Genomic DNA, 12,188 nt, shown 5'->3' with positions numbered 1-12,188 from the left:
TACGTACTCTGTACATTTTGGCACAAGAACTGATAGAATTTGTTTCACGCCTCTTCACACTGTAGCAGTTTTCTTAGACTTAGACTAGACTTTATTTTAGACACTGGCATAAAGTAGACATGAGTTCGCTTCGAATGTTAGCTGTTACTGTATGTTTCATTTATGCTCGTGTGAGTGTGTGTGTGTGTGTGTGTGTGTGTGTGTGTGTGTGTGTGTGTGTGTGTGTGTGTGTGTTGCAACACTTAAAATATAGAATATGAAATATCGTATCGATATTTGGCATAAATACCGCAATATGAATTGTTTTCCATGCATCGTGCAGCCCTATAGCGCAAATTGGTGGTTACCGTGTTCTTTGTAAAAGCCGTCTGTAAAAGCATGTTTTGAAGCTCTAAAGTAAGACCTTGCTGCCTTGTTGAGCTAAATTCTTAGTGAAAGCTACCGAAAAGAGTGATTTGTTACATAATTATGTTTGACAGTGACGAGGACGTCGAGGAGCATGCGAGTTGAATCCAGATAGCAACTTTGTTCCCTGGATTGTGGTCATCGTGACCTTCGACTGACTGCAGACACATAAAGGAGGTGTAGATTGTTGTAAACTCTAAGTACTGAACCCTCATCTGGTTTGACAGACAGGTAGTCATGTGTGCCGGCTGGGTAGTGTGTTACAAATACAATCCGGTTAAAGTATACCTCGGTACGGCGGCGGCGGTCGACGGGCCCGGGAGAACAATAACGCGACACGAGACGATATCACGCTAAAGGTTCACAAAGTTTATTAGGCCTACACACATACAGGAAATATATAGAGCTGGATCCTATAATGACGTGACCCAACGTGACGAGACATATAATAACCGCTAACTGCAGCAAGCTGACCTTGCTGTCTGAGATGTCTCCAGTAGCTAACTATAAAGTATGCTACAGTTCAGTCAGTACACAATACATTATCAAGTAGCCTATACACTGTGCTCTCACGTACAAGTATACACAGCCATGGGCGATCAGATTACAACATAGATGAAATGAGCAAAAGCAGGAGAAATGCACTGCTCACTGCTGGCATATGTGCTGTATACTGTGCTGCTATATGCTATAGCCTATAGCTGCATGCTTTATAGGTTTAGGCTATCACCATGTGATGAATTAAGATGCTACACTGAGCGCCAGTGAGCGGGATGACAGTGCAACTGGCAAACATCTCTGGTTATTCTTAAATCTTGAACAGATTTTCAAAATCCTGAGTGCCACTGTGTGAGAGGGAGGATGACTGATTTAAGCAGTCACTGTCACCTGGTCTAGTTTGACTCCAGGTGTGACTGCTTAAATCAGTCATCCTCCTCTCACACACAGTAAATTAACACTATATGAGGAATGGGAATTGTGCTATGCAGGTAGGCCTATATCAAACTGCTAAATACCTAACCCAACTTTTGTTATTTTTTTCCTTTGCTGATAAAGAGACTGCAACTTAACATGTAGATATAGGCCTGTCAATTCACCTGTAGGTGCACATGGCAATACATGCTTTCACAACATACGCATACATTTTTTTTGCAAAAAAAAAAGGCAAACGCTGCAAAATAGCTGGACACCTTTTATAGGCTTTACTTGGCCGCTTTTTGAGTCGTCTCTTCATGTATCTAATAATGTATGCAGCCAGCTGTCAGCCCACGCTGTCCGTGCTGCAGACAGCAGGCAGACCGTGCAGTCGGTGCACTTCTGAGGGCGGCACTTCTAGGCGTTATAAAGGTTGGTCCTGTGCTTATAGAACTCCGACTTTCCCCCGCAGCTCTCTCTCTCTCTCCCTCTCTCTCTCTCTCTCTCTCTCACACAGTCTCCACCCTGACAGTTGGCTCAGTGCGCTCGGCATGGTAGCTGTCTGTCAGCCGTGGACGGTTGTGTCTGGATCTATACCCGAGAAAGCTCCATGTTGTCGTGGACACCAGTAGCCTATACAGTTGTACGGGTTTTCAATATGGTTTGATTTTTCTTTTCCCTGCTTGGATACCGTGAACGTATAGGCATTTGGATATGTGCACGCTGGATGATGAGAACCCCTTTCCTCACCGTAGAAGTAAGATAAAATAGGCTTTCGCGTACATTGGATTACTCCTCGTTCCATATGAAGAAGTCAAAAGTAAGTGACATGTTTTGTTATTGTTTTTTGTTTTGTTTTCTCCAGTTTGCAGTTTGCACTGGCGATCGAGATATTCCACATAGCCAACTATATGAGTCAATCAACATTATAATAGCCTATACCGTAAAGTAGAAAACTAAAAGCTCTTTATAGCCTATACTTTCGCCTAAATAAGTATAGGTTATAGCCTGAAATTAGTCTTAAATTAGCTTGACCCATAGAGGAAAAATCACGGCAGTCACTCTTGTCACAAAAGATCTGCTTCTTATTGTCATTTAACAAATAATATCTGTAAAGCATCCACGATCACGTCCACAGCATTTCGTCCACTCGGGCTCACTAATCGATACGCTCATCAACGGCGCCAGTCTGGCTGCAAGTAGCGTAGAAACCTATTCACTTTAGATAATTGTTGCACGTAATTGCCTTCTTTAGAAACCATGTTAATGATGTTAATGATGTACGCCGCCCAGCCCAGCCTAGGCTATACATCATATTATGCAGGTTGCTTTGGGACAAGGTTTTGGTGAGATAAGGTCATGGCTACAGTTCACTCTGCAAGATTTGGGGAGCCAAGCTTTCGACGCGTGTAGTGCAATTTGGTAAAAGTTAATCGTCAGTCAGATTATCGTGACGATAAGGCTCTTCATGTATAGGCTATTATTTGATCAGTCAAGCATTCTCGTAAAATAAATAAATGGATAAATTCATATAGCCTATACTTTTAACAGCCTAAATAAGCAACCAATGTTGCTTAAAAGCGTATCACTTTGCACAGGTTATATACATAATCTTGTTTATTCAATAATAATAATAAGGGTAAAAAAAAATATATATATATAATAATAATTATAATAAGAATATAGCCTATAAACAAATCATGATTTGTTCGTTTGTTTTTTATTTTTCGTTGGTGGGGCCAAGGTACGGGAAGTGTGTGTGTGTGTGTGTGTGTGTGTGTGTGTGTGTGTGTGTGTGTGTGTGTGTGTGTGTGTGTGTGTGTGTGTGTGCACGCGCGCCTGTGTGTTTAGAAGAATAGGCTAAGCCTTTGATCTTCAGAGGGAACGGTGGCCGTTTCAGTGCCACACAGCTATTATAATTGGATTTACTGCAAATGCTCGTTATGTATATGGTTCGGTTTACCTTTTGAGGGTTTTTTCGATTCATACTGTAGGCATATCTGATTTTCTGCTCCCTTGATTCGCAACTGAGCAATCAGATTGAGATTGGAATACATCTATCACATGTGCTACTGTAGGCTATAGGCTATCTAATCTGTATTTCTTAAAATGCATGTGTTTAAATAGAAAGTGTTAACATTGCCAGCAAGATTGCTTCAAGGAAGCATGCTTCGGGTAATTATTTTCTTATCAAACTGGTATTGAGCTGCCTCATAAAATATGATAAGAATTCTGCTTCCTTGAAGCAAGTTGGCAATGTTCACACTTTCTTTTGTAATGTATTTCATAAGAAATACAGAACAAGATAGTATAGGCATTTATGATCTGCCAATTAAGTTACAGTATGGTGAATGACCAACCATACACATACTGTATGTGTATGGTCATTCACCATACTGTAACTGAATTGGCATTATTATAGTATTAGATCTTAAATGCCTACTATCTAGTTCTGTATTTCTTATGAAATACATTACAACTAAATGTGTGAACATTGCCAAATTGCTTCAAGGAAGCAGAACTCTTAAGAAAAGAAAATAATTATCCCGAAGCATGCGTCCTCCTATGTGACATACAACCATTGACAGAACGGACATTATATAGTTCAACTCAGCCAGCCCTGTTGGACTGAAGCAATGATGTGAATGAATCACACAAACCTAGTAATGATGACACACAAGTGAAAGCTATATGTAGCCAGTCTGTGAGCCTGTGTGACTGCAGGGTCTGGGTCCAGTGGAACATGGGTTCCCAAAGTGGGGTCCGGGGACCCCTAGGGGTACTTGACGGAGTTCCAGGCGGTATACCTAGCTCAATTTGAGATAGTTAGGAACCGAATGGACCCTTATGGGGTCTGACACGGTCTAAGGGGTCCATTTGGTTCCATTTGTAGGCTCAGAGTTAAATTTACAGTGATTTTACAATATGAATTGGGGTACCAGAGTTGGAAATGCCATTAAATCGGGGATCCGTAGCATAATGCGTGTGAAACTGGGGGTCCTTGAAATTAATTATGTTTCAGAATCAGTGCTAAAAATTCTCCCTTATCGGGGTCGCATGTGTTTTCAAATGGGGGGTCCGTGGCTTAATAAATGTTGATTTGGGGGTCCTTGACACGAAAACACGGTTGGGAGCCACTGCAGTGGAGCCGTGCACGTATGTCTGCTCCACTGCTCCACGTATGTCTGTTTGGTACTAGGTCAGGGGTGTCCAAACTTTTTTCAATGATTAAAACACCCAAGGGCCAACTATACATTACCAAGCGAACTCCAAGGATGTTCTGGGGAACCACTGATCTATTGAACTCATTATGATTATTAAATAGTCAGCACTGTAGCTTACTGATGCTTAAGCCTGCGTTAAGGAGCGCTGGCCAGAGGCGAGAGTCTCTGGCCAGGGAGAGTCTTTTTTTGCAGAGCCTGGGAGTCGATGGTCGCTGCTGAGGGGGTCCTTGTTTTACTGAGGTTAGGGTTAGGGTTTGGCATAGTTTTTGTGAGGTTATACCGCCAATTTACAATTTACAATTTAGGCATTTAGCAGACAGAGCGACTTACATTTAAGCATACATCACATAAAAGCATTTATCATGAAACATGCGTAAGCTAAGAAGGTAACAGTGGAATATCTATATGATGAAACTATACATACCGCCCTACTAGTAGTAGCCGGCGCTGTAAAACAAGCGTCCCATCAGTCGACTCCCAGGCTGTGCGAAAAAGGTAGTCCCGTGGGGGGAAACCCCACTTTGAGAAACACTGGCCTGCTTAGCCTCTGGAATGCATGGATGCCATAATGACAGAGCAGAGAAGAAGTCATGAAATACAGTACATGAATCCACAGATTTTCACTACAGTAGCATGCAGGCCAGGCCAGGGGGTTCACATTCTTTCACATCATTCAGCAAGTGCAAAGGTGATTATGATGAAACCAGCTATGGCTGCAAACCTGACCATAAAGGTGGTTGCACACCTGTGTTTTTCGGAAAACCGAAGGGAAAAAAAAAACTGCTAAAAATCTGAAAACGCGTATTCTGAATCTCTTCCATTCTAATGTATGTATTGCCCCCCCTCTCTCTCTCTCTCTCTCTCTCTCTCTCTCTCTCTCTCTCTCTCTCTCTCTCTCTCTCTCTCTCTCTCTCTCTCTCTCTCTCTCTCTCATTGAATAATGAAACAGTTTTAGGAAAAAAAAAAAGAGAGGCAGATTCTGACAATATTGTAAATAAAAATAGGTTCTGGTACTGTATATAATTTGGGGAGAAGTGGTTGTATTAATTATGTTATGCATTATGAAAGTTTACTGCTGTGTTACCATACTATTCCATGTGAATGGAATAGTGATTCCATTTACCATTTACCATTTAATGGAATCACCATTTTTGGTTCCTAAATCACAGAAACATAAGGATGTTGATCAACACTATTTGGACTCACTCATATAATGGCCAGCCATGGTTTACCAAAGTTGAACATACCTCTAAATCAAGGTTCCTTCGATGGCTTTGCTTTGCATTCAAATGGAGGAACGAGACAGACAGACAAGGTTTGATCTCATCAACAACACTATGACATGTTAATGATTTCCCTTCACCACACAATTATTCAACCTGTGAACCTGAACAGATTTACAGCAGATTTATGACAGCCAATTCCACACCCTCTAAATCTCACAGGATGCCTCTTGAGAGTGAAAGGCAGTGCATTCTTTGAGTCTAGGTCTAGGTGTATGTCCTGTCTGTCTAATATTTATTTTTTATTTCCACATTTATGTATAATAATACAATACATAGGGTAAATATTGCATACACTGCAAGTGTTCTATATATTGAACACACAGTGTATATGGTTTATACTGTACAGTATGTGAATTGGAGTAACAAGGTTTGTATTTGGGTAATATCTGATAATGTGAGTGATTGGTTAGTCCAATATCCACACAGTCACATGACCTGTCTGGTGACCATGTCTGCACGGCTCAAATAAAGGTGCCGTGTCTTGGTCAGTCATGTCTGATCAGGGTTGTTCAAAATGTCACCACGATACTTGTGATAATAATGAATCAGGCGTGACTAAAGAGACCAGTTTGCAGCGTGCAGAGACTCCCACCATATTCATGAGGCATGCACATTCTGTTGGCGATCAATCCGCAGCATAGTATCTGTGTGACTCATTAGCCATTAGTCCACAAACCGGCACTATTGTATAACATCCCACTGGGACTCGTTCATTTCGATTGCAAATTGAGGACATCCATCACTGTCGTGTTAGGACCGTGTCAGTTGTTGTACTGTATATTTGCCCCGCTGCAAGTTGGTGTTACAGTACATGGATGTGATGATGTGGCTGACCGTCTTTTGAAGCATGCATTTACCACAGGCTGTTAGGGAACTGTGTGTTTACAAGTTCACATCACACTGGTTTGTGACTGTGACATTCTTACTGTATGTGTCGTAGTGAGAACAGTTTCACAACAGAGGATGTACTGTACGTATGTAGTAGTGATTCCCCACTGTAGAAAGGTTAAGGGTTCCAAGGATTGGAAGCAGGGTTGGATTTGATATCCCCTCTGGTCATAAAATCTTTATGGACGATGGGGATATGATTTTTCTCTTCTTCTCTACTTCTGGTCAGAATGATTTTAATACATACATTGGGAAATGTACTACTGTACTATTTAGCCTCGTCAGCTGAAGGAGTTCATGAATAATAAAAAGGAGTAAACAATCACATCAAAAGAAACCCAAATCTAATGAGAAAATGAGTGATTCAATAAACCTATTTTGTAGGCACGCAAGCTGGACACGGCCCATGCAGTCGGTTGGCAGGAGGGATAAATGGCATAATTTTCTCCATGGGCTAAATGTGGCAACTCTGTGGTTATTCCCTGTTCTGGGCCAAGCCGAAACAGGGCCCCCTCGTGCCACTCAAGTGTCCTTGTGACTTTATATTGAGTTTTTTCTTTCTTTCTGGTTTGTTTAGCTTCAGGCAGTACTACTTGTCAGCCAGTAGGTGTCCTGTGTTACACTATAGCATCTACATTTCTCAAAGGAAGGCCACCTCCAACCGGCTGGATGTAGTAGTTGTTCAAATATAATTTTATTCATTCAAAAAAAAAAAGATCTGCATTACAGTTTTAACTGTAAAGCACTTTGCAATTCATGTTTCAAACCAGGGCCATTGTTGTTTTAATCCGGGTCCAGTCAACAGTTTATGTGACCAGAATCATTCATTCACATTATTGTGAAGATTCGCCAGCAGTGCATTTGTAAACACTGAATGGAATCGTTTCTGAATATTTGCTGCCTTCAGGGGTATCATAGGGCAGTGGTTCCCAAACCTTTTCGTGTCAAGGACCCCCAAATCAACATTTATTAGGCCACGGACCCCCCCCCCCCCCCATTTGAAAACATATGCCAGTGACCCCGATAAGAGAGGATTTTTACGGCTCTAGCAGTGATTCTGAAACATTTCATGGATCCCCAGTTTCACACGCATGTAATGGCATTTCTATCTCTGGTACCCCAATTTATATTGTAAAACCAATGTTAATTTAACTCCCATAAGGGTCCATTTGGTTCCTATTCCTAACTATCTCTAATTGAGCTAGGTACCCCCTTAAGCATTATGTTAGCTATTGAAAACTAGCAGATCTACAAGCTCATAGCGCGGCACCGAGTGCTGCGCTACGAGCTTGTAGGTCTGCTATTTTTGAAAAATCGTGAAAATGTGGTGCTAATCTTTGAATATATATTGTATATATATATATATATATATATATATATATAAGTTTTTAACTCAAATCTTTGCTTCTGGGGGGTCCCTGGAACAACATATTTTGAGATGTGGGTTGGCGGACAGTTAGCTCAGGGGTTCTCAACCCGTGGGTCACGGCCCCTCGGGGGGTCGCCAAATTATATTGGGGGGGGGTCCCCAATTTATTTTCTTTTTGTGCAACTGAATGGCTGGAAAAGGGAAACGAAGAGTTTACATAGTACACAATACACAAGTACATGCATACATTTCCTTAATGATTATATCTGGTTTCAGTATTAATTTTTGATATATCTTCTCTATTTATTAAGGTTATTTTTGCAGTCATTTTGTATTGGGGTGGGGAGGGGGGCGGGCGAGGGTCGCGATACATGGCCAAAACATTTCCGGGGGTCCCCAGCCAAAAAGGTTGAGAACCCCTAGCTCAACCGTCTGGGCACCGAGGCTGCTAAGCCAGCCTGACGGTGTGCCGCGGGTTCTACTCCTGATCCCGACGGCCCTTGCCACGTGTCTTTATTTTTTCAGCCCCCTGCCGTTGTTTGAAATTGAATCCAGGACCTTCTTGCTGCGAGGCAATTAATGCTAGCCATACATCTATCTCTATAGACTAGAGTTACGGACTTTCCCTACACAAGCTTGTGATGCAAACATGAACATAATTGTCTTATTGTGAACTGATTGCCTGGATTTCCAATAGCGCATTTCAATACGGTAATATTGAATTGACTTTTGTCACCGTTAGACTGGTAGAACAGCCTTTGAGCGCTGCTTCAACTGCTGTTTTGACTAGTGGGTGCATGGGTTAAGGAAAGGGTGACCTAGTCCTAGATGGTCAATAAGCTGAGTTTGGTCACAAGAGGAAAGACTACAAGATATACCGGCATATACAAGCAACTTTATGCTCTGCACACTGTGCTAACAATGACAATTTCAATATGACAATGAGGAAATAATACTAAAATAATTATGGAAGTCTTTGGCAGCCTGCCAAAGACTTTTACCCTTCCTGGGTTAGAATGTACAACAGAAGGTGTGAAATGTGAACTGTCGTAGTTAATTGAATTTACACTTCATGTCAAAGGGCTTAGTCATGCGTGTCAAAAATCCTACTGAAAACTCAAGGAATCGTCTAAGCATTTCAAGATGACACAAGAAACAAACCAGCCTGCTACTATGTGTGAATGTTTAGTGTGTCTTACTCTTAAGCCTGATTTTACCATGTCATACGATGGTGTCAGCATGAAAACCCGCTGATCTACATACAAGCATTGTGAGCTTGTAGATCAGTTATTTTCAACACTCGGCAGAGCATAAATTACACTAGCATTTGCAGTTAATTGTTGTGTACTGTATGTGTAGTTATTGTGCTGTTGGCTCCAAGTCTAGTGCACCAGTAAATGGGAGCCCTTTGACAAGCCAGTGCCCAACATGGGCCTGTGGTTTTATTATAATCCGCATGTGTGTGTGTGTGTGTGTGTGTGTGTGTGTGTGTGTGTGTGTGTGTGTGTGTGTGTGTGTGTGTGTGTTTGTGTGTGTGTGTGTGTGTGTGTGTGTGTGTGTGTGCATGCGTGCGTGCGTGCGTGCGCGTGCGTGGGTGTGTGTGTGTGCGCGTCGTGCATGCGTGGGTGTGTGTATGAGTGAGTGTGCGTGTAGCGTGCGTGTGCACACAAGTGTTTGTTTGCTTGCTTTGCTTGTGCATGGGGAATCCTTTGATTAGTGCTCTTTTGCTTGCTTTACGGCCGAGCTACGCCAAGCACGTGTGCACGTGTGTGTGTGTGTGTGTGTGTGTGTGTGTGTGTGTGTGTGTGTGTGCTGTTGCATATCACTCAGGCATTCATGATTGTTGCCTCCCGTTATCCAACCACAGGCAAGCATACTGTCTTGGCCTGATGCTCCACCATGGATTTACGAGAGCCAATGATGAATGATGGGTGATAAGGCCAGTAACCTATAGCCAAGCCTCCAATTATAGCCTATCATTTCCGAAGATGAGAAAACAACATTTGTAAACTTAAAGCCGTTGAACTCAAGACAGACAGAGTAGTACACTGGTGACGGCACATACAGTATGCACTCATGCAGGCTGAAAAATGTGCAAACCTTCAAATGGCATTTGATCAACACTAACTGTCAATGAGGAACCGTTGGAATGAATGGGAATGGTTGTCCTGCTGGGATTTCCTGCGCGTTGAGAACATGGCAGTGCCTGTATGTACACACGGGTTTATATACCAGCTATAGGACACCTTTCTTATTACAGTGCTTTATCTTCATCTACACTACAGTTTTACTTTTCTGTTGTGAGGTCATGTGAGCGAAGTCATAAAATGACATGCAAATGGATGGACTCACAGCGATGGAAAATAAATTGATTTTAAAGTCTGCAACTTTCATGTCCCCGGGATTCGAAACCTGGTCCCCTGCACGAGCACCGAAGTGTTTACTGTTAGATAGTAGATAATAGAGTACACATTTGGGAATGCAAGTTATTTCCATGTGAGTTTCATCCAATACCGCATGATGTCAACAAGTAGCTATCCTAGCCAACCACAGGATCTATTCAATTGAAGAGCAGGGAAGACCACCTGCAGTTGTGCTAGCTAATTATGTTGTAACACACTGTAATACTCAGCATTCACACAAAAATGCATAGTCCCACACATACCTTTCTCTGCTGTCACAAGGGGACCTTCATCATCGTCTTAATGAAGGTCCCTAACCTATGTCTGAAGCTAGCATGGTTTCGTCTTCGGATTCGGGTTCTTGGAAACGCCCTCCAGCCACTGCGTTAGTTTTACTGAGGTTAGGTTTAGGTATGCTTTACTGAGGTTAGGTTTAGGTATAGTTTTACTGAGGTTAGGGTAAGGGTTAGGTTTAGGTATAGTTTTACTGAGGTTAAGGTTAGGGTTAGGTTTAGGTGTAGGCTGTCAATCACAGCGACTGGCCAGTCACAGCGCACCCTCTACGTCACTCTGTACTCAACCCGAAGACGAAACCATGCTCGCATGTCTGAAATGTTGAATAATAAAGTATTGTTTTGTGAACGTTTTATTTTGAATCTAGAGTGATCTACTCCCAGCACCACACTGCAAAATGGTGAGAGTGTGCATGTGAATTAGCATACAATTTAGATTGGTTGAAATAGAGTTTTATTGACAAAAATAGTTAATCGATTGCAGCTTAAAAAATAATGGAGGTTACTCTGAAAGTGTCTCACACCCCAAGGAGAAATAGGTAGTATATTGCCATTCAGCCATTGCTGTTTTCACTGTGCTGCCTGCAGGTCATCAGGCCCATCCTTTCCATTATGATAATGCAGTAGGAGATTCAGAAATTGGTGGACTCTTGAGTTCTGGTTCTTGTTCGTTTGTAGGCCTGTTACGATACGATACGATACGATACGATACGATACGATACGATACGATACGATACGATACAACTTTATTGTCAGCTTGCACTGAAATTAGTTTTGCGTCCATGACGTCACCGTTGAAGAAACAGACAAGTACATAGACAATACATTACAAAATGGTAGACATTACAGGACAAAGATCACAGAAACAATCGGGAACAAGAACATATATACTGGTTTAACGATTTTGGTTTAAAAGCAAGACAGATGTACAAAAGAGTTCTTTAGTCTGTTTTTCTTAAATGTAGGGACTCTAAACCGCCTCATGGAGGGCAACAGTTGATATTCATCATTTAAAACATGTAAGGGGTCAGAGGAGATACTCTTCGCCAGTCTAAGCATGCTCTTGGTCGCCTCTTTAAAGGAACGTAACACGACCTCAACTGGCCTACCAACAATTTTAGCGCAGATCTTAATTTGGCTATATACAGTTTGTTCTCATATACCATTGATAGGCTGTTAAACCAGGCTGTGCTACAGTACAACATCACAGTTTGAACAACAGATGTTGTTCAAAGATCACGGTGAATTAGGATTTAAATGAATTAGGAAGTAAAGACAATATTGGGAATAGGGTCGTCTTAAAGGAATGGGTCCCTGAAAAAAGGTTTGGGAACATATATGGCATGAAAAAAATATTAAAAACTATTTAACAAGTTATAGTCAGCCAGACGCAGAGCCACATATCT

The 12,188-nt window shown here is 41.8% G+C and overlaps 1 protein-coding gene across 1 annotated transcript in view; it reads left to right on the top strand.

Annotated features, from left to right (window-relative positions):
- Positions 1-1,894: 1,894 nt before the first annotated feature.
- The window catches only part of kitlga (kit ligand a), a 51,493-nt gene continuing 41,199 nt past the window's right edge, over positions 1,895-12,188 (top strand). Inside the window, exon 1 of the mRNA XM_083763812.1 lies at positions 1,895-2,140. Coding sequence (XP_083619938.1) covers positions 2,126-2,140 — 15 coding nt within the window. The 5' untranslated portion in view covers positions 1,895-2,125. The remainder of the gene's footprint in view (positions 2,141-12,188) is intronic.

The sequence above is a fragment of the Protomyctophum parallelum genome, assembly GCF_964188405.1.
Source record: "Protomyctophum parallelum genome assembly, chromosome: 4".
NCBI lineage: Eukaryota > Metazoa > Chordata > Actinopteri > Myctophiformes > Myctophidae > Protomyctophum > Protomyctophum parallelum.
This window is presented reverse-complemented; position numbering and strand designations above follow the sequence as displayed.